We start from the raw sequence: 23,747 nt of genomic DNA on the forward strand, positions 1-23,747 counted from the left end.
CCCATCAATCTTTCTGGGGGCTGCCTCCACCATGGGGTAGAGGAGGAGCTGTGTTATGCCTCCCTCAGCTTCCCTAGGTTGAATGCTTTGTAGGGCACCTCCAGCTACTCAGAGATCAGGACCCAGTGAGGAAGTGATAGGAACAATGGACTGAGCCAGAAGATCCACAGCCTCTATGGGAAGGGAGACCGAAGGCTGATTCATGGAGATTTAGCACCCCATAGTCAATGTGGTAATACACCGTTTGTGAATTTCCTGCTATAATGATATTATCTTTTGTTCCCAGAGACCTGGGAACAAACCTATGCTCTTTTATATGCTGAGAGAATAACAGTGGGTGAACTGCTTTATCCTCCAGGTCTCAATTTCCTGCTCTGTAAAATGAGTGCAAGATGTCCCATCTCACAGGGTTGCTGTGAGGATTAAATAAGGATGCACATGGAAAACATCAGTCCTGGGGCATAGTGAAAGTTTCCTGTGTACTGGTTACTTCTCCCTTAGTTAGTGACACTTGGTGCAGAGGCACAGTGTGGACAGTCACATAAACTGTATCAGCAACATGTCAGTCTCACTGGCTGCTCAAAACCCCACCATTGATCACTTCCTGACTTGCCCTCCAACATCATCACTTTCCACTCCTATTTCGCTTCTTCTAAATTTCCTTACAATTTTCAAATAAGTATTTAATGAGCACCTAATATATGCCAAGCTTTTTTTCAAGAAAGGGCAGATTCAGCAGTAAATAAAAGAGGCACAAAATCCTTCATGAAGCTCACATATTAATATTGGGAGAGAATGGCAAAGAATGATTAAGTAGATGATATTATGTTGATTGGCAATAACAAGTTTGCAGAAAACAATACAGTAAAGATATATATGGAATAGGGGATGGATTATACTCTTCAGTATGTTGTCCATGACCTCATCACTGAGAAACTGACATTTGACTATGCAACTGTATACACACACACTGTAGGCACTTAGAGAGACACACAACTCACATATGCACAAAGAGACCACAGATACACAGATATAGACACACCCACACAGACACATGTACATTTCAAACATATTACACGTACACACCCATACCCCAGATGCATGCATATAGTCCACAGACACACACAGAGACACAAACACACACATGTACATAGACAATGTACATTTCTGTACACAGAATGTGACACACCCACACAGACACATGTACATTTCAAATATATTACACGTACACACCCATATCCCAGACGCATGCATATAGTCCACAGACACACACAGAGACACAAACACACACATGTACATAGACAAACACCACAGATATATAAACACTGGGCAAGGAAACATACACACTTACATTACAGACACACAATATGGGGCATCAGCCATCCTGGGTCCTGAGATGCTTGTCCCCTGGGATCTTCGCCCTGGGAAGACTAGAGCCGTGGTTCCCAGTCCAAGCAGACCCAATGTCCCAGCAGGAGAGAAAAAAGTATTGCTCATGAAACTGGGCAACCACTTTCTGCCATTTGGTTGACCTTTTAGCTTTCAATACCCACCTCCCCTATACACTGATGTCACAACCCCCCTGTCCCTGCTGCCTGAGGCCAGGTCCTGCTGACCTGGCCATTGTGGTGCTGGCCTGTGCCTGCCGCAGCAGCTGCATTCACACTCAGCCTGACCACTGGGGAATGGGCTGGGCCCTTGGGCTTTGTCAGGAAGGTGGGAACGTCTCTGGGCCTTAGGAAACATGTGAAGCTGAGTCAGGTGAGAAGGGAAGAGTCCCCTGCATGGACACCAGTGAGTTCTGTTGGCTGCAGAGCTCACCTGGTGGCTCAGTCACCACCCCATTCCCCAAAAGAAGCCTAGGAGAAGATATAGTGTGAGGTTCAAACTTGGACTTCCCCGGACCCTGGAGCAGAGAGGTTGAAGAAGGTGTCTGAGGCCAAAGGGGCCAAGGGTGCTGCAGCCCATCAGTGACCGACTTATGGGTGACTGACCTAAAAACTGATTTTCTAGGAAAACCAATGACTAACAGTGTGAAACCAATTACCTGGCACACATGGGATAACGGCGTGACTAACCACCCTGTGCCCTATCGGGGCACTGACTCACTAAGAGACCGACTTCATGGGAGCCTAACTAACCAACGAACAGGGCAGGCTAGGAAAGGGTGGATTATCTGATTAACTGATTTACAAGTGAACTGAGCTCCGACTCCGAAGGACACTCACCTGATCCCTAACCGACACTGCTCACTTGGCTGCCTCATGGGGGCAGATGCCCGCGGGCTGCCCTCTGTGCAGGCAGGTGACCGGCGTGGTGACGGGCTGAGGAACAGACACGGCTCCTGTGAGTTCACTGCCTAGTCCGCAGTGTCACCGCATTATTGATGCAGAATCGGGCACTGTGTGACTACAGGGCACGGGCCCTCGCCCGCCTATGAGCCGCCCCGGCGGCCTAACGATCTGCGGCTGCCTCGGGCTCAGGGATGCTCCAGTGAAGGACCCTGGCTGACTGGGAGCCCCGCTCTCCAGGAAGTCCAGTTTGTGGAGCGCCAAGGCAGGTCCCTCACCCGACGAATGCCAGGGACACCAGCAAGACAGCTAGCGCCCCATAGGGCCAGTCACCATCTGTCCTGTGAGCAGGGAAGGTCGTGTGGACGCCCAACAGTCACTGTGGGTCCTGCCAGCAAGCCTCACGGAGAGCGCGTCCACATCAGGGACTGCATAGGCCTACTTTTAGCCAATCAGCAGCTGCATGCTCTTCCTCAGCCAATCAATAAGGCAGATGGAGCTTTGCGCCCGCGGTCACGTGCCTCTGGGAATTGAGGCACAGCTGCTAGAGCCAATTAGGAGCTGAGAGTGCAAGTCCCTCCCCCCCATTATGAACCCAGCAGATTTTTGAGGGCTTGAGCCAATCAGAAGCGGCGGGCGGTGCCATGGGCATTTGGGCACCAAAATTCCTTTCAGCCAGGGCTCTCCCGACCCGCCAAGAAACCCACGCTACTCTCTCACCCTGACCGTTCAGTCCTGATTAATGCTGCTTTATTTTTCTCTCACGTTCCCCAGTGTACACTTTGGAGCACTTCTTCCTACTCAGTGATACTAGGACATAAGCTCACTGTGGGCAGAGTTTTGTCATTGTTTATTCTCACTCTTGTTTCCTGCACTGTCGTTGGCTCCGTCCATGCTGCTTGCTTCTGTGGGGTGAACGCGCCTCCCCGACAACCCTGCTCACCTTTTTCCTCCCCGCTCATCTGTCCCGTCCTCCAGGCAGATCCTCACTGCTTCCCTGGGCTCCCGCTGGCTCAGCCCGATCACACCAGGCTGTGTTCGTGTCTCTGCCCGCCTGGCACCGCGGGTACCCCCTCCGGGGTCTGCCTCACCTCAGCCCGGCCCCCAGGAGACTCCGCTGCACAGGTGGGAGGCCCGTGCCCAGGCTGCGGGAGCAGTGAGGGCCACGGCCAGCAGAGGGACCTGTCCTGTCCCAGGGAGGGGAAATCAGAGCTGGTGCAGGAGGAGCAGCAGACGTTCCACTTCCCTTTTCTCCTTCCATCCTCTCTGCCGTCCCATCTCACAGACTGGCCGCTGATCACTACGTGGGCTGCGAGGTCCACTGTGGGCCAGACCAGGCTGTTCTGAGCCTGCACTTGTAGGAACACAGTGAACCCTCTTGATGACTCCGTGGATAGTTGCTAGGGGTGGGGGCTTGGCTGGGCAATACTCATTTCCCCACCGGAAATCCTGGCTCAGGATTTGAGATTCCAGCTGGAAGTGCCAGACAGTGACAGTGAAGGAGGGCTTGAGTGACTCTGTGCACTGCTCCCTCTTCCACCCACTAGGCTCCCCAGAATGACTCTAGCTGAATGTGAACCACGTACCTAACACAAAATCTCTAGTAGTCACATTATAATAGCAGAAAGAAACATGTGAGATCAATTTTAATTGTACCCAGTGGACAGATGTGGGTAAGGAACCACCCAGGGCTTCTGGCCTGGTCCTGGAGCCCAACGCCTCTCTGGGGAAGGGACACGGCACACACTTGTTCTTATGGAGTAAATGTATCTCTCCTTAATAGGTGAGAAATTATTTCTGGGGACTTCTCTACTATAGGAAAAAAAATACATGCTTTAGAATAAGAAAAGCTTGGATTGAATCCTGATTACTAAATCACTTCACCTCTCTGTGCCTCAGTTTCCTGCTTGCAAAGTGAGGAATAACAAGCGCCAGCTCACAGGGATGGTATGACACGTGCAGATCAGCCCATGCAGGTCCCAGTACAAGGTGTGGGTTCCTGAGTGCTAGGTCCTTACCCCTCCAGAAGGAAGGTCCTGATGTCAACGTACCCTGATGCCAGGGGTGCCAAGTCACTTGGTGTACTAATGAACACATGACATTTAAATAACAGGAACTAAAATTTCACCAGCGACAATAAAAATCAGGTACCAATAAAACATAATGTCATACACTTTTAAGTAAATCAGGTAGGAAAGAAACTGAAGGTTGTAGGGTGGCTCTAAAAATTCTATGCCCCTAAATACTTACCTGTTCTCCAGAAGCAGGACTATGGAAAGAAAGTTGGGCCGAGAAAACTCTGAAAATGGTGACTGAGACAGTCCGATACGCACATGTGCTCACTCATCTGGTGGACAGACCTGGCTACAATCTAGAATTCTATAGGAGAAGCCGGTACATACCACAGGGGCCATGTCACAGGGTTAGCAGAGATCACCACCTTCTACCACCCAGATTTAGTTGAGGTTATTGAGAAATCCCACTCCAAAAATCATACCCAGCCACAGTGAATGTACATACCAGAAGACATGTTCACAGCAGCTCTTTATCAAAGCCTGCAACTGGAAATTATCTAAATATCTCCCTAAAGTAGGAGCGTTGCATCCTGTGTGGTACATGCACACAGTGCAATTCTTTCAGCAGTGAGAGTTACTGATATGTGAAAGAGCAGGGAGAAATCTTACAAAAGTGAGCACGAGAAGGCAGACGCAGAAGAGTACACATAGAAAGGTTGCGATTATGTGAAATAAAAGTCATTATAGGGCTTGCTCTGCAGGGAGGGGTAGGAACTAGGAACGGGAGCGGTGGGGCTTCCTGATCTGCACCGCTGTTACAAGAATGTTTCCATTTCGTGAAAATTGACCAAGCATATGTGCATGATCTGAATAGCAGGACAGTATGTTCTGCTCCGATATCTTTAATTTTAAAACACTACAAAAGGATACTTCATGCAAACATGTGCTAATTAATGATAAAATTTAGATGTTATAGAAAAACTATTAGAAAATCATAATTAACTTTGATGACCTCAAGAAGAAACAAACAACCCAAATAGCCCTTTACTCATTAAGGAATTGATTTAGTAGCAAATATTAATTTCCAGGGATCAAATTCACTGGCAATTTCTTCCCCATGTGCAAGGCAGAAATAATTCCAATTTTTCATAAACTCTTCCACGTAAGAGAGACACGTGCACCAGCGGGACTTTGGGGAGTGTTTTGCTTTCTCTAGACCTTGCTGTGGTCTGCAGGGGAAGGAAGTGGGGAAGGCTCATCTCCAAGAACCTCCTATCTCGGGCAGCAGCGGGTCTGCAGCTTCCCTCACATGCACAATAACTGTTTCGTCCACACGCTCTGGCTTCCTGTTGGGGTTTTCTCTTGTTTGTCCCAGCCTGTTCTTCCCACACTGAGTGACCCTGAGACCAGACAGTCCCAGGATAGTGCCTGTGCCCTGGGCTGCCTCTGGCCCTCCGTGTGCCCCAGTGAGCTAGTCCTTTCCTCTGGCTCTGCCCTGAGCTCTGCCCTGACGCCTCCCCGACTTGCTGCCCCTCCAGCCTCCTCCTGCACATGGTGCCTCCACCCCCCAGTCACCCCAGGCAGAACCCAGGACTTACTCCAGATGCCTCCTTTTCCCACCCACTCTGCTCAGGACTCAGTGGGTCCTGTATCCTTCATTCTTCTAAAATATCCCCCTTCATGCCCTTCCTCCTCCCCTCCCTGCCCCATCCCCTTCCTCCGTCCCCACAGCCTTTTCTGTCCTGGCCATTGCTCCCTCCCCCTCCCCAGCTGCCCCCTGCAGCCCTCCCCTCAAGCTGTGCCCCTCACAGCACCCAGGCCCAGAGAGATTTTCCTGCACCCACAGCCCACCCTGCCGTTCCCTGCTCAGAGCTCCCCGTGCTCTCCCAGCCCCCTCAGTCCAAGCTCCTCACCGCACCATGTCCCAGCGTGTCCCCCTGGAAGACCCTGGATATACTTGCAGGTCCCTTCACCTGGTAGGCTGTCTCAGTGCCTTTCTCCTCTTCTCCACCCACGATGCTCTGTGACCAACTGCCCCTCCTTCCAACCTCAGCTCAGCCTCTTTCCCTCCAGGGGCTTTCAGCTGTGTGGACTCATGGGCTGTTTATTCCTGAGTATGGGTCAAATAGTCAGGTGTCTTCTGTTTCTGTTTGATTTGAGGTAAGAGAGAGACAGGTGTCTCAGCTCAGCCTCCTGCACTCTCTTTCTCTCACCCAGCCCTGAAGACCCTGAGCAATGGCATTTTCCTGCCCGCCAGGAGGGCCAGTCCCTGTGCCTGGTCTGTGTGGCCGAGAGCAACCCCCCTGCCACACTGAGCTGGTCCCAGGAGGGAAAAGCCCTGAATCCTTCCCAGCTCTCAGCACCCGGGGTCCTGGAGCTGCCCCACGTAGAGGATGGAGATGGGGGTGCTGGGGTGGGCAGTGCGGTCAGTGTTTGGGCTTTGTGAAGGGCTGAGGCCTGGGCACAGAACCTCACCTCCTCTCCCCTTCCCCAGGAAGCTCCTCTGGCTGAGGATGTGTGACTGGAAAGCGGGAGGCCTCCTGGGTCCTTGGTCCTCATCCTGATGGAGGGACCCACATGGGGGCTGGTTCCTCTTCCCCTGTGGCCTCACCTGGAGCTGCTGCAGCAGGTGAACAGACCTGCCTCTCTCCAGGGAAACCTAGTAATGAGCTCCTGAGTTCCTGGTGGGGCTGAGCTGTCCTGACCCACCTGGAGCCAGAATTAAACTGACCAACTGTGATCTGAGACCTGTGTTGGCTGTGCAGGTGTGGAGCCCCCAGGGGAGCTGGGCTGGGAGGCCTGCCTGAGCCCTTCCTTCTCAAGAGAGCAACTGAGGTGTGGATACCAACCCCTCAGGGATAGATGTGGGACATCACTCTCAGCTTTTCTCTGGAAACTGTCCACTCACACCCCACTGCCAGCCCCTTTGTGTCCTGTCTGCCCCTCTCCCCATCTGTGCACCTCCCACTCCCCTGCCCATCCCTGTCCCCTCCTGTTCCCTGTCCCAGCCCTCTGATGGGGAGATGATACTTCAGGACCTTGTCCTCCCACCACTCAAAAGTTACCTGTGGCCAGGCGGTGTGGCTCGTGCCTGTTATCCTAGCACTCTGGGAAGCTGAGGCAGGTGAATTGCTTGAGGTCAGGAGTTTGAGACCAGCCTGAGTAAGAGCAAGATCCTGTCTCTACTGAAAATAGAAAAATTAGCTGGGTGTGGTGGCATCTGCCTGTAGTCCCAGCTACTCAGGAGACTGAGCAGGAGGATCACTTGAGCCCAGGAGTTTGAGGTTGCAGTGAGATATGATGATTCCACTTCACTCTACCCAGGACAACAGAGTGAGACCCCATCTTAAAGAAAAGAAAAAAGAAAGTTACCTTGTTAACGCTATACTGTTTTTACCAAAACCTGGTGCCTATAGTATACTAGATCTGTTACCTTTCCCCCCTAAATCTGTGCTTTGTATTTCTGCATTTGTATCATCTGCTGTTGCAGAGCCGGGCTCAATATTCTCAGGGGCTACAAAAATGAATGAGGTTGTTCTCCACTGAGTGACAGGAGTCCCCGTCTACAACATACAGGATGATAAGTGGCCACAACTCGTGCTCGCTGTCCTGTTACCTGCAGCTGCCCCTCCTGCCCCCTCTCCCCAGAGCAGCCAGAATGGGCACCTGAAAACACAGATGTGACCGTGTCACCCCTGGGCTCTCATGCTTACAGCCCTTCCCTGGGCCCTATTTCTCATGGAAATAAAGTCAAACAGGGAAAGTGGTCCGTGAGACTTTCCTATATTTCCCCTTCTGGTTGTATTAGTCAGTTTTCTCTAGAAAAACAGAACTCCTTCCATTATGGGGTACATATATGTACACAAGTATGTATGTATATATGCACATGAAAATTTATTACGAGGGATTGACTCAGGTAATCTCGGAGCCCAAGATGTCCCGCAATCTGCCATCTGCAAGCTGAGGGACCAAGAAAGCCAGTGGTGTCAGTGTTGCTTGAGGGCAGCAGAAGGCTGATGTTCCAGCTCCACCAAGAAGACAGGAAGGAAGGAACCCTCCCTCGCTCCAGTTTTTTGCTATTCAGGCCCTCAGAGGTGTAGTTGATGCCCATCTACCTAAACGATGCACTAATTCATATGCTAATATGATCTGGAAATCCACTCACAGACACACTGAGAAATAATGTTTTATCTGAGCACCTCACGGGCCCATGAAGTTGAAATATAAAATTAACTGTCACACTGTCCTAGGAGGCCACTGCTCAGCACATGCAGACTCACAGACACACAGACAGACTCAATCTCTCCCACTGTCTCCCTCACACATTCAGAGTTTCTCTCTCTCACACCCACACACTCACATAGAAACACACACAGCTGGACGCTGAGCATTCTGAGTGCTGAGGTGTTTCCTGCCCTTTGCCCTAGGAAGATGGGGCTCCCATGAATATGCAAATGACTCTACTTGGCAGGTCAAAGGGAGCTGAGACAATGTGTTAGCGAGAGAGAAATGTTAGGGATGCTATTTTCCTGGATTCATTGCATGTCACTGCACACTGTCTTGGATACCTGTGTCAACAATGCATGTGTCACTCAATGGTTCTCTGCTCCCTGAAGCCCAGCCAGTGGCTGTTCCCAGCACCCTCCTTGCTGCCCAGAAGTTGAGCAGCTACTAAGAGGTGGGCCAGCGATCAGCTGCAATGTGTGAGACCTGCAGTAGCAACTGGCCGTCCACTGACGCTCAGAGCCTTGTGGCTCCTGCTTCAATTTCCTTCCTCTCTTATGTCAACTGTAACCTGGAAGCAAATGAGGAAGGAGATTCCGGGAAATGGGGTTCCAGCCTGGCTGAGTTGATGGAGTCCAAAGTCTCAACAGGTATCTTCCCCGAAGACTTTAAATTACCATTTACAAGTCGTCCTTTAAATATAACATGTAGATAAATTAGTCAGGCAAGTAAACCCCCAACTTTCCCTTTTCCCTATTAGCAATGATTTATGTGGGCTACTGTTTTAGTTACGTACTGCTGCACATCAAACCATCCCCAAACTCAGTGGCCAAGGCAATCTTTTCCCTGTATGTCACAGTGCTGCAGATTGGCTGGGGCTGAGCTGGACAGTTTCATTACTAGGTTTTCTTCGGACTCTTTCAGGCAGTTGCATTGAAGTCGTGGCCTGGACTGGGGCTGGATGTCTGACAGCCAAGTTCTATTCCATATAGCATGTCTTTTTTAAGAGTGCCCTGATAACGCTCACACAGAAACTTCGGGATCCATAAGCTGGGGTGGAAGCTTCCAGGCCTGCTTACTGTCTGATCCATGGAAGTCTCAGAACATCTTTTCCTCCACCTTCTGTTGGTCAAAGCAGTCATGAGCCCAATCCAGATTCAAGAAGAGGAGATAATAATAACAATAAACTCCATCTTGTAATGAGAGGAACACTGTCTTTGCACAGGGTGGACTGGGATTGTTAGGGGCTGTATTTGGAGACAAGTTCCTACAGCTGCTCAGGGGCCTGAGTGTCAGATGCCCCCTCTATCTGTTGAGGGGGATTGTCTCTCTCAGTCAGGGATGTCGACAGCATGAACGGGGAACATGTGTGTAGAGGGGCTGCACGGAACCTTCCCCTTTGCTGCCCCTGGAGCATGACAACAGCCTGGCATTGTCCACAGGACATTGCTGAATGGAGACAGAAGGGTAAGGCACACAAAGACAGGCCATCCCCTCTTCCGCGTGCCACCTTCCAGGGGGACCTACACTCTCCCAGGCACATCTGACACGTTGACTCCAACCTAGGGCCACTGTTCTGTGATCAGCCCCTCCCCAGGCTGCAGACAGCTCCAAATCAGGGCTCAACTCTACATCAGCACCACGGACAGCGCTATCAGTCAAACTTAGGGATCCCCAGGAGCCAGAGTCCGTCCTGGGCAGAATGACATCTCCTGTGGGCGGTGCTCTGACCCCGCTGGGGGACCGGTGGGGTTGCTCATACACAGAGGGCAGAGCTTGGTAGCTTCGTGAAGGTCTCCAGGGCAGTGGGAGGGAGAGAGGGATGAGAACACAGCACCTGAGAGTCCAGGGATTCCCGGGGTTCCAGGGCCTTCATATCTACAGTGACTGCCTGAGAGTCCCTACCATGTCTCCTGTGCCCGTTCCTTCCTGAGAACTCACCCTCCACTCCAGAAGAGCAAGATCCCCCATCATCAGTCTGTGCCTCCCCATCACAGCCACCTACCCTCTGACCTTGGAAATGTCACTGACTTGTCTGTCTCCAAACCAGATGTTGGTCTGTTCAAAGGCAAGGACTGGGTCTGTCCCATTCACCCCTTTCCCAGAAACATCGAGGCACAGCATTAATGCTTAGTACCTGGCTTCTGAGTGAGTGAATGAATGAATGAATGAAAGAAATTTCTTCCATCATCTCCACGGAGAAACTTGACAATTCTTCTCTCTCACATTAACACAAGCTTCCTCTCTCCCAGCACAGTCAATCCTGGACAGACCAGGTTTGATCAAGTGTCTTTTGAGCAGATAATGGTACATGAGACAGGCCACCCATGTCATTTGGGCAAGTCAGTGTCTTAGTCCACTCAGGCTGCTATAAAAATATCATAAGCTGCCTTTTTTCTATAAAGAATAGAAATTTATTTCTCACAGTTCTCCAGGCTGGGAAGTGCGAGATCAAGATGCCAGCAGATTTGGTGTCTCATGAGGGCCTCCTTGTCTTTGTGTTCTCAGATGGTGAAAGGTACAAACAAGCTCCCTGGGGTTTCTTCTATAAGGACGCAAATCCCATTCATGAGGGCTCCGGTGTCATGATCCCATCACCTCCTGAAGACCCCACCGTCTGAGCCCATTACCTTTGGAGCCAGGATTTCAACCTGTGGATCTGGGGAGGGCGTGGTCACAGACATTCAGGCCGTAGCACATCCCAGGCGGGACCTCAGTGCCTTCTCTCCAAACTGGGGAAGTGGGGCCAGAGGATGTTCCGGCCCTCATGGGTCATAAGTAGATCACAAGTTCCTCTTTGGGACACAGTTAGATTCTCTGTGGCTTCCCCATGTCTCATCTGCCTGCTCTGATTTTCTGATTTCATTTGCAAATTGGGGACCTTGGGAAAATGAGAAGCCACAGGACACCCCTTCTGACCACTGCACTGTTGCAACTTCCCTGCTGGGAGAGAGCGGCTGGGCAAGGAAGGGGCCCAGGGGGCAATGAGGCTGTGGGAGGTGACGCCAGCTGGAAATGCAGGAAATGGTGGTGGGGGCGGCTGTGGCTGCTCAAACCCTGCAGCGTCCCTCCTCAGTCCTCACAGCCAAGGGACACCCCAGGGTACGGGGCAGTCAGAGCACAGCAGGGGACGGGAAAATCCATGAGGTTGAGTGGAAGAAAAGGCTATAAATTTCTATGTGTCGAAGGCTTCAGGAAAACATTCTCAAAGCCACAGGATTCCAGGCAGCATGCTCAGATGTAAATTATATAAAAAAAAAAAAAACAGCTGGGAGATAATTAGCATTACTGTGCGTTAGGGGCTCCTCCAGGAGGGAGTGGGGCTTGGATCACACAGCAAGGGGGAAAAATAGGTGGTCCTGGGTGCTCATTTCTGTAAATCACTGATTGGTTCATTTGAGGGCACTTTTATCTACATGTCTTGTATTTCCCCCCAGAAACAGTTTGAACCAAAACTGACCCAGGTCAGTTTCTTCCCCTCTCACAACTTCCCCCACTTCCTCTCAGCCTTCAGCCACACAGTTTAAAATCATCTTCCACTGAATTCAAGCGCAAGTTTCTTCTCCCCCTTAACCCTGACCATCCCTGAGGGTGGGCAGCCCCAAGGCTGGTGTTCCCAGCTCCATGTCTCCCGTTCCCTGGGACAGTTCTGGGAGCAGAACCTGCAGCAAAGCCCTGGGGGCCGGGGACCCGGCATGCTCTGGAGGAGCCAGACGTGTGGCTGAGTGAGGTGACAGTGGTGAGAAAATCTGACCTGATGCCCACAGTGTCTTGACAAAAAGAGAAGTTTCTACCCCTTTAGAAATGTTGCCTTCCCTTCTCACTTTCTCTCCTGCAAAGTCGCACTGAACACAACCACAGCCTCAGGTCCCCAGGCCTCCCCTGAGCCGATCTCCCTTCTGTGCCCTTGGGGAATCCTCACCCTGCACCCCATGTCCCTGTGCTCAGTCTCCTGACACTACACCTCCAGGCTGGGGGGAGCCACCCCCACCCTGCCTGTGTGTCCCCTGTGAACCTACTGTCACAGGAAGCTCAGAGGTCAGGAGATTCATTGTCTCCCCCTGGACGGTGACTCCATGCGGACAGGATCCAGGTCTGGTGTGCCGATCTCAACGTGCAGAGAAGTGATGCCCACGCGTTGTTGCTGAGGGGGGAGGAGGCTGCTGCCCACCCCTCCTGGGCCTCCCCCATCACCGTGTCCCTGAGCCCCACCCCTGCCCTCCGCAACTGTCCACAGCCCAAAACTCAGGGGTTCAGCCAGATGGGACCCATTGTCACCTTCCAGAAAATGTACCCCAAAGGGAAGGGTGTTGTCAGGGAAGCAGGAGATGGGTTCAGGCCCTGCATGGGGTGGGAACTTGGGTGACTATTGCTCTCTCTGGGCACAGAGTCCCCAGGAGTGGACGTGGGTGGTGACAGTCTATCTCCAAGGGCTGCCCAGGGCCTGACAGTGCCTGGGTGTGAAGTTCCTCCTCTGATGAGGGTCACGGTTCTGACCTTCCTGTGGGGCCTCCTCTAAGTCCTGAGCTCTCAGTTCCCGAGAGAAGAGCCCCGAGGAGCAGCCTTTCCCCGGCGGCCCTGGCACCTGCCCCCGACATGCTGCTGCTGCTGCTGGCCCTGCTCTGGGGGAGGGCGGGGGTGGAGGGACGGGGAGGGTACGGGGAAGGTTACAGTCTGCAAGTGCAGAGGGTGGTGACGGTGCAAGAGGGCCTGTGTGTCCATGTGCCCTGCTCCTTCTCCTACCCCCGGGACGGCTGGAGTGACTCTGACCCAGTTCATGGCTACTGGTTCCAGGAAGGGGCTGATACAGGCCGAGATGCTCCAGTGGCCACAAACAACCAAACTAGGAAAGTGCAGGAGGAGACCCAGGGCCGATTCCACCTCCTCAGGGATCTCAGGAGGAACAACTGCTCCCTGAGCATCAGAGACGCCACAAGGAGGGACCAAGGGTCATACTTTTTTCGGGTAGAGAGAGGAAGCAATGTGAAATGGAGTTACTCATCTAACATGCTCTTTGTGCATGTGACAGGTAAGACTTGGGCTGCAGGGGTGCCCACGGGGGGCGGTGGTGGGGCCTGCAGGACAGGACAGGGCTGGGCTGGGACCCTCATCCTGGGAGGGGCTGGGGGTGCAGCCTGTGGGGCTCAGGGGAGGAGCTGGACCAGAGCCTGAGCTCCTCTCAGGGCCGCACCTCAGACCCTCCCTCCTGACCCTGCATGTCCCCCTCTCCTCCCCAGACCTGACCCACATGCCTGACATCCTCCCCCTGGGGACCCTGGCGTCTGGCCGCCCCACGAACCTGATCTGCTCTGTGCCCTGGGCCTGTGAGCAGGGGACGTCCCCCAGGATCTCCTGGGAGGGGGCTTCTGCGGCTGCCCAGGGCCCCACCATCGGCTTCTCCTCGGTGCTCACCCTCATCCCTCAGCCCCAGGACCACGGCACCAGCCTCACCTGCCAGGTGACCCTGCGTGGGGCCAGTGTGACCAGAAGGAGGACCGTCCATCTCAACGTGTCCTGTGAGAGCTAGGCTGGGAAGCCTGAGGTCCTGCCGGGGGTCCCCAGGGCAGTGGGATGGGGTCAGGGCTGCACACGAGGTGCTGGGGCCCGGCATCCAGGGGGGAGGGACAGGTGGCTGCTGGCTCCACCCTCCCCGCTGATGTGGCTTCTGGGGACAGAGGCCAGCGTCCACCCAGCCCTCAGCAGTGACGCGGGGCTGCCATGTCTTTCTGCCCCAGACTCTCCTCAGAACTTGACCGTGACTGTGCTCCGAGGAGACGGCACAGGTAGGACGGGGCCCTCCCTGGGCTGTGGGAGCAGGGCCTCTTCAGTCAGGGCAGGCGCGTCCTCCTCACCCGGGACTCACCCTGGTCACCTGAGACCCCCTTGTGGTGACCCCAGGACCCCTGCCCACCCTCAGCTCCCACGACCCCTCCCTCCCCTCAGACTCCTCCACAGCCCCTCAGCTCATAACAAGGACAGGGCGACACTCACAGCAGAACCAGCCTCCAGGCCCCTTGTCATCTGTTTCCTGAACACTCCTCCATCCTCATCTTTTTATTTCCCAATAAAAAGTACTTCTGGGTGGGTGATACAGTCACATGGGCGACAATTCCAAATGCACAGCAGGGTCTGTCCTCAGAGGCCCGTCCCCCTCCCCAGAACCCACCATTGTCCTCACAGGCTGCTCCGAGCCTTGGTCTGTTCACCTGCAGGACCTCAGAGGTGGTCTGACGTCAGTAGTGCAGACTGTCCCCGTGTTCCTCTGGGACTGTGTGGTGTCCCGCTGCATGGGTGGACTCTGATTCTATATCTAGCATCTTACGCTAATGGAAAATCATGGCAGTTTTTTTTTTTTATCTTACCAAGAGACACACTGCAAGGAATATCTTGTATCTCCTTTGACACCTGTGTGTATGTCTGTGGGATAAATTCCTAAGAACATTTGAGTCCTAAGTTTTCTTTAATTTTGAGAAATATGATCAAGTGTTTCTGGATTGAGGTTGTACAAGTTACCTTCCCAACAGGGAGGGGTGAAAGTGTATGTTTTCCTCAACTGCAGTCTCTGTGTGTCTGTTCCCCTCACCGGTGGCTTTCTCCATCCTTCCTTCCTGTCTGCACCTCTCTCTGTCTCTCTGACCCTCTGTCTCTTTCTCTACAGAAATCACTGGCCTTGGGAATGGCTCATCTGTGTCAGTCCTGGAGGGCCAGTCCCTGCGCCTGGTCTGTGCTGTCAACAGCAACCCCCCTGCCAGAGTCAGCTGGACCTGGGGGAGACTGACCCTGTACCCCTCGCAGCCCTCGGGCCCTGGGGAGCTGGAGCTGCCTCGAGTGCACCTAAGGGACGAAGGAGAATTCACCTGCCGAGCTCAGAACCCTCTGGGCTCCCAGCACGTCTCCCTGAGCCTCTCCCTGCCGAGTGAGTACACAGGTGGGTGGGGGAGGAATAGAGGAGAGCAGACCTGCCCCACCCTCACTGACAACCCAGCAGCCCCCTGAGCTACAAAGAGAGGCTCAGCTGTGAGGCCTGGAACTTCCCTGCGACCCAGAGCATCAGTGTCCTCTTCCTGCCTGGCAAGGGGCCTGGGGTGGGGCGAGGGGAGGAGGTGGACCTTGGAGGGGAGGGGCTGGAGCCTGGGCAGGTGTGTTTGGGGAGACAAGGTCCTTGCTCTACAGGGTTGGGACTAGGGTGAGACACATCAGGAACTCAGCTTGGGCACAAAATTTTAGAAGACAAAAGGACAAACTAGTCAGCAATCAAGCAAAGTAATATTGCGATGCAATGATCTTGTTAAAACAATAAAATTGAACACAATAAAATCAATGATGAACAAAATTTCAAAATCTTAAATAAAGTATGGTTGTTCCCAGCACTTCCATGTGTCACTGGTCCCAGCAGCAGCCTCCCCGTTCCTCCCCTCCATCCCTGTTCTTTTCCTCTGAGATGGGGGGAGGGGAGTAGGAGCCCAGGGCCCTACAGGGGTGGGAGGAGGAGAGACCCAGGTCTTGGAGTTGAGTCACCAGAATGGCTCTCATACATCTGCAGGCAAAGTGCGGCCTGCCTCAGGGGTGACGCTGGGGGCTGTCTGGGGAGCTGGAGCCACAGCCCTGGTCTTCCTGTCCTTCTGCATCATCTTCATCGTGTAAGCATTGACCTTCGGGGGAGGGCAGACGGGGAACAGAGCCCCTGCAGCCAGAGCTGGAGGGACCTGGAGGGGTCACGAGCTTGACAAAAGGGCAAGAAGAAGGTCAGGGGTGCACAGTGAGAATTTCATGAGTGCCCTTGTTTTGGGGGCTCCTAGTCTATGGCAAACCTGGGGCCCCCCTATCCAGCAGGGAGGTGCTTGTGTTCTCAGTATTGGCATCTCTGGGACTGGAAACCTCTCTCCCACCACGGTCACCCCTGCAGTCCCTTACTAGGAAACAAAGGTGGGATCACCCTGCCCACTGTGCCCCGATCTGCCCAGACTGAAGGCTCTTTGGTCTCCCCTCTCAGCGTGAGGTCCCACAGGAGGAAGGCGGCAAGAGCAGCAGCCGGTGTGGGGGACACAGGTGTGGAGGAGGCAGACGCTGTCAGGGTCCCAGACTCTCCGGTAAGTGACATGGGTGTCTCCACATCCAGCTTCCAGCCTGGACACCTCCCACAGGATGGCCTCCAGGATTGCTCAGCTGGGCATGGCCAAAGTTGCCTCCTCATCTCCTCCTCCTACCTAAAAGCTGCTCCCCCCTGCAGCATTCCCCATGGTACTCACAGCACGGAAGCCCATCCCTTCTGCTTCCTCCACAGCCAGGCACACTGGAAGAGTTACCTCCTGTATGTGCTTTCTTCTTCTCCTATGGCCAAAACTTCACCATATCTTGCCCATTTTCCCCCTAAGAACAGCCAGCATTGGTCCCCACCCTCCATCCTGACCCCTCTCATTGCTGAGGCCTCAGGTTCTCTTCTTGGACCCCCTCACCTCCCTGCCTCTCACCTCCCCTTCCCTGCCTGGAGGGATTGTCCAAAAGCCATCACTGCCCAGTCCCCCTTCATTTGAGCAGCTGCTCCCCCACCTCCAACACTGCTGGAACAGAGGCCAGGAAACATTTTCTGTAAAGGCCAGATGGTAAATATGTTTGATTTTGTGGGCTATATAGTTTCTGCTGCAGCTACTCAACTCTGTTGTTGTATGAAAGTTGCCATAGACCATGTGTAAATGATGAGTTTAGCTGTGTTCCAATAACACTTTACTTACAAAATCAGGCAGTGGGTGGGGTCTGACCCAAGGGCTGTAGCTTGCCCACCCCTGATCTAGAGAATAAAGCTCCAACTCCTCAGCCTGCAGCCCTGGCATTCTGGCCTCTTAGAGTACCTACATGTCCCCTAGGGATGGAATTATGGTGAGGTGAGTGAGACTCTTGATTTGGATGCAAAATTAAGGGTTGCCAAAAATCTCAGTAATTGAGACAATTAATGTAATTTTTTTAACAGATTGAATTGAAAAAATTCATGGTGAGTAAAATATCAAAATTTTATACAATGACAGGACCGGTAAACTGAAGTTAGTTAATAATTATATAAGATCATCGCTTAATCAAGAGAAATTGTCTTACAGGGCAGCATTATCAGTTGAGAATTAGGGAAGCAAAGAAGTAGATTTTGAAAATATTGTCTCTGTTTTGCCCCCAGTAGAGCCAGGAAAGCAAAATTATAATAGAATAAATTCTAGTTTGGCTATACATAAAATGTTTAAACTCAGTTTTCGATAATATTTCAATGATTTAATGTTCTGGGAAACACCGATCGCTAAAAATACATAAAAACATTTGAACAGGGCAAATGTTTTCCTTTCACCTCGACCTTCAATTCGCTCAGGAAAGCACACTCACTAATCTAGGTTTATCTAAACTTTTGTTCTCCGTGTATATTTAGCATTAATTTTATTTTTTAAAATGTTGCATTGAAATATTATTCATCTCAATCCTGAGATTTTTTGGCTGCCTTTTCATTTTGGACTCTGGTGAGAACCACACTTCTTCACCTCTTCCCGGCCCTGCCCTCCAGCCACTTCCCGCCCCCTGCTCTGAGCTCCACCCATGCTGGGCTTTTCCCTATTGTCATCCGCAACAAGGCGATTTGCACCTCTGCCTCTTTGCATGGGCTGTTCTTCCATCCTCAAATACTCCTCCGTCCTCATTTCACTTCCTGTAGAAGATTCTGAGCAGCAGAGTGACACACGTCCTTTCATTCATTAATTCGGGCAGGAAAAATTATTGAGCACCTACCAAGAGACAAGCACTGTACGTGACAGGGTCCCATCCACGAAAAGCATTTAAAAATCGTGGGCTCAGTGAAGTCTTATTTTAGACAGAGGAATATACCCAAATCAATGATTAACCAACCAACCAAAGAACAAATAAATGAAGAAAATGTGAAAAATACGAACATAATTTGGGGAAAATCCAGGTTACAGGAAATAGAAAGCCCTGAGGTGATGGAGATGGCCTGTGGTGTATTTTGTTACCTGTGACCTCCATGTCATCTATCTATATACCTACATATCTAGGCATCTACCATCTATCTCTCTGTCTCTCCATCCTTCCATCCATTCATGCATCTATTTATCTGTCTTGGTTAAAAAAGAAAGGACACAACACAAAGTTGAACATCTTAACCATTTTTAAGTGTACAGTTGTACAACAGATTCTAGAATTTTTCATCTTGCAGAACTGAAACTCTATGCCCACTAAATAACAACTCCTCACTTCCCCACCCTGGCCTTCCTCTTCCCAGTGAGACCCTGGTGACTGCCATGCTACTTTCTGTTTCTGTGTATTTGATGACTACATATCTCAAATAAGTGGAGTCATACAGAATTTGTCTTGTTGTGACTGGCTTATTTACTTATTATATGTCCTCAGGGTTCAGCCTTGTTAGAGGATATGATAGCATTTCCTTCCTTTTAAAGAATAATTATTAATATTCCATTCTGCATATACACACTGCTTTTTAAAATCCATTTATCTACGAATGGGCATTTGGGTTGCTTCCACTTCTTGGCAATTGTGAATTATGCTGCAGTGAACAAGGGTGTGTATATATCTTCTCAAGATCTTGCTTTCAATCCTTTTGGATATATGTCCAAAAGGAGGAATGATGGATCCTACGTTACTTCTATTTTTAATTTTTTGAGGAACTGCCATACTCTTCTCCATGTTGGCTATTTTACTTCAGATCAACAGCATCTAAGGGTTCTCATTTCTCTACATACTCACCAGCAGCTGGTATTTTCTGTGTTTTATTTGTTTGTTTTTGACAGTAGCCATTCTAATGGGTGTGAGGTGACATCTCACTATGGTGCTGAATTCCATTTCTCTTACAATTAGCGATCCAAGCATCTTTTCATGTGCTCCTGGGCCACTTATATATCTTCTTCAGAGAAAAGTCTATGAGAATCTTTTGCCTGTTTTTAAACTGGTTTAATTGGTTTTGATTGTTGAAGTATGCGAAGTCTTTATATATTCTAGATATTAACGTCTAATCACATGTATGCTTTGCAATTTTTTTCTACCATTCATAGGTTGACTGGTGGTTTCTGTTAATGATTTTTGAGCAAAGGCATGAAGGAAGCTCAGAGTCTGGCATTCGATTGTGTGTCCTAGAGTCTCCAAGGAGAGGAAAGAGCAGGGGCAGTGCTCAGACACAGGAGGCTGACCGGGGAGTGGGGAGCCACAGCGGGTCCGTGACAGAGGGAGGCAAGGGCCGTGAGCAGGAAGTGAGTGTGAAGAAGCCCAGCCTGTGCATGCGTCATGTCTGAACATGCAGCCACTGTGAGCATCTGGAGAGTTTTGTGCAGAAGAGAGCAAGGGTGGTAGAGGAAGAGCAGAGGCAGAGAGTTAGAGAGGAGGCTGGTGGACATTCCAGGCAGGAGATGATGCAGCTGGAGGATGGCAATGGAGGTGGGGCAGGACTGGATTTCAGATGAATCTGAAGTGAAGGCTCATGGGAATTGCTAATAACTCAGGAGTGGGCCGTGAGTGACAGAGAGGGTGAGGGATATCGCCTAGATTTTTTACGTGAGCTGCTGGAGAATGGAGGTGCCAGTCACTGAGGCTAAGAATATTGAAGGAGAAAGAGATTTGGGGGAGAAAAGAAGAAGTTCAGTGTAAATAGGTTGAGTTTTATGTGTCTTTGGACAAGGGAGTCAGAGTTTCAAGTATACTGTTGGATGAAAGTTTATAACCAGGAGAGAGGAATGGGCTGGAATTATGGATTTGGGGATCGTCAGCCTATTGATGACATGAAGCCAACATAGTGGGTGAGATCACAAAGCAAAGTTGAAGAAGTAAAGAGTCCGGGGCATCTCTGCTATTTAGGGGTCAGGGAGATGTGGCGTAACCAGCAAAGGGTTTGCCAAGGAGGTCGGATGGACCCGGAAAAGTGTGACGTCCTGCAGTTGAGTAAAGGGCCTCCGTGCAGGTACGGCGTGCAACTGCGTCCTCTGCTGCTGCAATGTCCAGAATGGAGAAGACTGACACATGGTCATTTGGATTAGCCAAGTGGAGATCGTGGTGATCTTGATAATAGCAGTGCTGAAAAGTGGTGCGCGTGAGTGTGTGTGTGTGTGTGTGTGCACGCGTGCATATCTTAATTTGAATAATCAAAGGAGAATGGAGGAGTAAACTCATTGACAGTTCTGTGGACATCTTTTATAGTCTAGGGGAGCAGCTGAGAAGGGCTCAGGTTAAGCAGGAGGCCTTGTGGGCAGCCTCCATCACTCTCTGCTGTGGCTTCAAACAGTATAAATGTATTATCTTACAGGTCTGGTGGTCGGATGTCTACAGTGGGTTTCCCTGGGCTAAAATCAAGGTGTTGGCTGGCAGGGAGGTGCCTTCTGGCAGCTGCAGGGGAGGACACAATTTCTTGCCTCTTTCAGCTTCTAGAGGTGCCTGTGTTCCTCTGCTCTGGTGCCTTCCTCCACCTATAAGGCGACCAGTGAAGCATCTAATACTGTCTACCTGGCCCCCTCTTTTTCTTGTTAAGACACATTGATCACACTGGGCCCACCCACATAATTCAGGATAACCTTCCCATCTCAATGTCCTTAACTTGACTCCATCGGCAATGTCCCTTTTGCCATGTAAGGGTACATACCCCCAGGGTCCAGGGAGTTAGGGTGGGGACATTTTTGTGAGCCATTCCTCTTCTTATCAGAGGGATATGCTTGTGACTGGGTCGTCCCTACACCGGACCCCTCACCATACTGTGAGCTTCCTAGGGCAGGTGCCATGTCTGAATCAAGGGCCTGTACTTCTCACAGACCGTGTTTTGGGCCATGATATAGTAACTCACAAATGAGTGTTTGTTTCATGGTCATTTATTCCACGTCCCTCAGTTACAGAGTGAGCTGCAAGAGGTCAGGGCCCCTGTCCACCTTGTCCACCCCAGCACATCCAGCACCCAGCTTAGGGCCTCCGCGGGACACCAGGCTGTGGGGTCAGAAAGAACTGACTGGGTTGGACCCTGGTGCAACAGGGAGTTGGGCAGGCTGCTTCCTGCCTCCACCTCAGTGCTCGTATCTATAAAATGGAGGCAATTTGATATTTTCCTCATGGGGCTGTTGTGAGAAGTTAATGAAATTGGTAAACACCAAAAAAGGTGTTCATTAAGTACTAAATATTTATAGAAAGCTTGGATGAAGGAGATTCCACCAAAAATGCCTGAAGGACGAGTGGATGAAGGAACTCATGGACTTCCTCCCTGGACTCCCTGCCTCGTCCTGTCCCCATTGTTCTGCTCTGACTCCCTCCTTTCTCTCTTCACTCAGGTGTCCCCGATCGAAGCCCAGGCAGATGACAGTCCCCCAGACCAGGCTCCCCGAGCTGTGGCTGCCCCCTTCTCAGGGCAGGAAGAAGAGGTGCAGTATGCGTCCCTCAGCTTCCAGAAGAGGAAGCCTCAGGACCCTCCGGAACAGTAGGCCACAGGCAATGAGCACTCGGAGATCACGATCCACAGTGCGAAACCGTGAAGACTGGGCCCTGTTTGAGGGATCCTGTCCCCTCTTGGCAAAGGAGACATCAAAGGCTGATTCCCGTAGAATCAAAGCCCTCTATAGCCCCATGCTGTGCAGCAGAACCCCAGAGCTTATTCTTCCTGTGAAACTGAAACCTTGTACCCATTGACCACTGTCTTCCATTTCTCTGTCCACCTCGGCCCTGCCTCCCAGCTTATGATATCCACTATTCTACTTTCTACTTCTATGAGTTAGACTGTTAGAGATTCCACATGTGAGATCAAAAGGTATTTGTCTCTCTGTGCATGGCTTATTTCCCTTAACATAATGTCCTTTAGTTTCATCCATGCTGTCTCAAATGAGAGATTAATGTATATTTCAAAACAGCTAAAAGACAGGATTATAAATGTTCTTACCAAAAAGAAAATAGTTGAGTCGATGTTAAGAAACCGAACTGGGTCCTTCTCCCCACGCACAGTGTAAAGGGAAACATGGAAGCACCAGGTTTTTGCAGCAAGAAAGGTTTATTTCCAGCCAGCCGAACAAGGAGACAAGAGTCAGGCTCAAATCTGTATCCCTGAGCAGGGATTAGGACAGGTTTTGTAGTCTGAGGGTAATGAGGCGTGATAGGAACCTGCCATGGGGGTGACACCAGGGCACAATGTGATTGGAACCTGGATCCTTCCATGTGTTGTGCGCTACTGAATTCAGTCCCCACTCCTTGGTCCAAGCACTTAATGTTCCGCCTGTGGTTGCATGCTCAGGGCAAACTGAGGTTACGTGACCTTCAAACTGGGGGTCAGTGGCAACTGCAAAACAAATCAAAACTTTGTTACATAAAATTTGAACCAGATTGATCTGATGCAGTTTCAGTGACGGATAAACTCACTCTGCTGACCTGATCATTCCACAAGGTGTGCCTGTATGGAAACCTCACTGGGGCTGGCTCAAGGCCACTCAGCTACTCAGAGCAGGGCTGGAATTTAAACCCCACCTGATTCTGAGGTCTCTGCTCTCATCTAACATTTAGTCAAACAACCAGCAGGCCAGGCACCCTTTGGCCATAAATTAGCAGGAAATAGTATTCCTCAATGGTCTTGAAATTTGCTAAAGAGGGGGTGGAAATGGCCCAGAGTCTTAGGGACAAGAAAGGTGCAGTTGAGGAGATGAAGGCTGGGGACCTCTGCCCAAACTTTTTGGCAGATCTTCAATTATTTGTTCGTTATCACCCAAGTATTATCTCTTTTAATTGAAAGTTGTTTGTTCATTTTTCCTTGAAAATTCACCTACCATACATACACACATCTTAAGCAGGTGATTCCAGGAGTTTTGCCAAACTTGTACACCTGTGTACCCCAATCAGGACCCCAGTCAAGGATATGGAAATTTCCCACCGCAGCAGAAAGATTCTGGCTCCCATGCCCAGTCAATCTCCAGCCCTGAGAGCCGACACTCTCTGAATCCTGTCATTAGACATTACTTTTCCATGTCTTTAAACATTATGTAATTGGCATTATACAGTATGTATTCTTGTGTCTGGTTTTATTTTCACACTGCATTGTACTTTTTGAGATTAATCTATGTTGTTTTATGTGTCAGCGTTCTAGTCCCTGTTATCGCTGAGTAGGATTCCACAGTATGAGCATATCACGGCTCCTTTACCTACGTTTTTTTGGTCATGAATATTTGCTTTCATTTTGGCAATTATGGATACAGCTTCTGTGAAC

At 50.9% G+C, this 23,747-nt stretch overlaps 1 protein-coding gene across 3 annotated transcripts; it reads left to right on the forward strand.

Annotated features, from left to right (window-relative positions):
- The first annotated feature begins 13,088 nt into the window (after positions 1 to 13,088).
- On the forward strand, positions 13,089 to 23,747 carry LOC138374568 (sialic acid-binding Ig-like lectin 8). 3 transcript variants are annotated; one of them, XM_069457511.1, is made up of 8 exons: positions 13,089 to 13,559; positions 13,768 to 14,046; positions 14,266 to 14,313; positions 15,189 to 15,458; positions 16,074 to 16,170; positions 16,524 to 16,605; positions 21,153 to 21,177; positions 21,851 to 23,747. In XM_069457511.1, the coding sequence occupies exons 1-8, from the start codon at positions 13,127 to 13,129 to the stop codon at positions 21,982 to 21,984; spliced, it is 1,368 nt and encodes a 455-aa protein (XP_069313612.1). In that variant the 5' UTR covers positions 13,089 to 13,126; the 3' UTR covers positions 21,985 to 23,747. The 3 variants fall into 3 exon arrangements, with proteins under 3 accessions (XP_069313612.1, XP_069313613.1, XP_069313614.1); XM_069457512.1 differs by having other exon boundaries at positions 15,189 to 15,446; positions 16,080 to 16,170; XM_069457513.1 differs by lacking the exon at positions 13,768 to 14,046.

The sequence above is a fragment of the Eulemur rufifrons genome, chromosome 24 (genome assembly GCF_041146395.1).
Source record: "Eulemur rufifrons isolate Redbay chromosome 24, OSU_ERuf_1, whole genome shotgun sequence".
Taxonomy (NCBI): domain Eukaryota; kingdom Metazoa; phylum Chordata; class Mammalia; order Primates; family Lemuridae; genus Eulemur; species Eulemur rufifrons.

Excerpts from the sequence above, each read along its gene's own strand:
- LOC138374568 (XM_069457511.1), top strand. The coding sequence starts at position 13,127 with ATGCTGCTGCTGCTGCTGGCCCTGCTCTGGGGGAGGGCGGGGGTGGAG. Across the intron at positions 14,047-14,265 it reads CGTCCATCTCAACGTGTCCT|ACTCTCCTCAGAACTTGACC; the intron begins GTGAGAGCTAGG and ends TTTCTGCCCCAG. Across the intron at positions 14,314-15,188 it reads GCTCCGAGGAGACGGCACAG|AAATCACTGGCCTTGGGAAT; the intron begins GTAGGACGGGGC and ends CTTTCTCTACAG.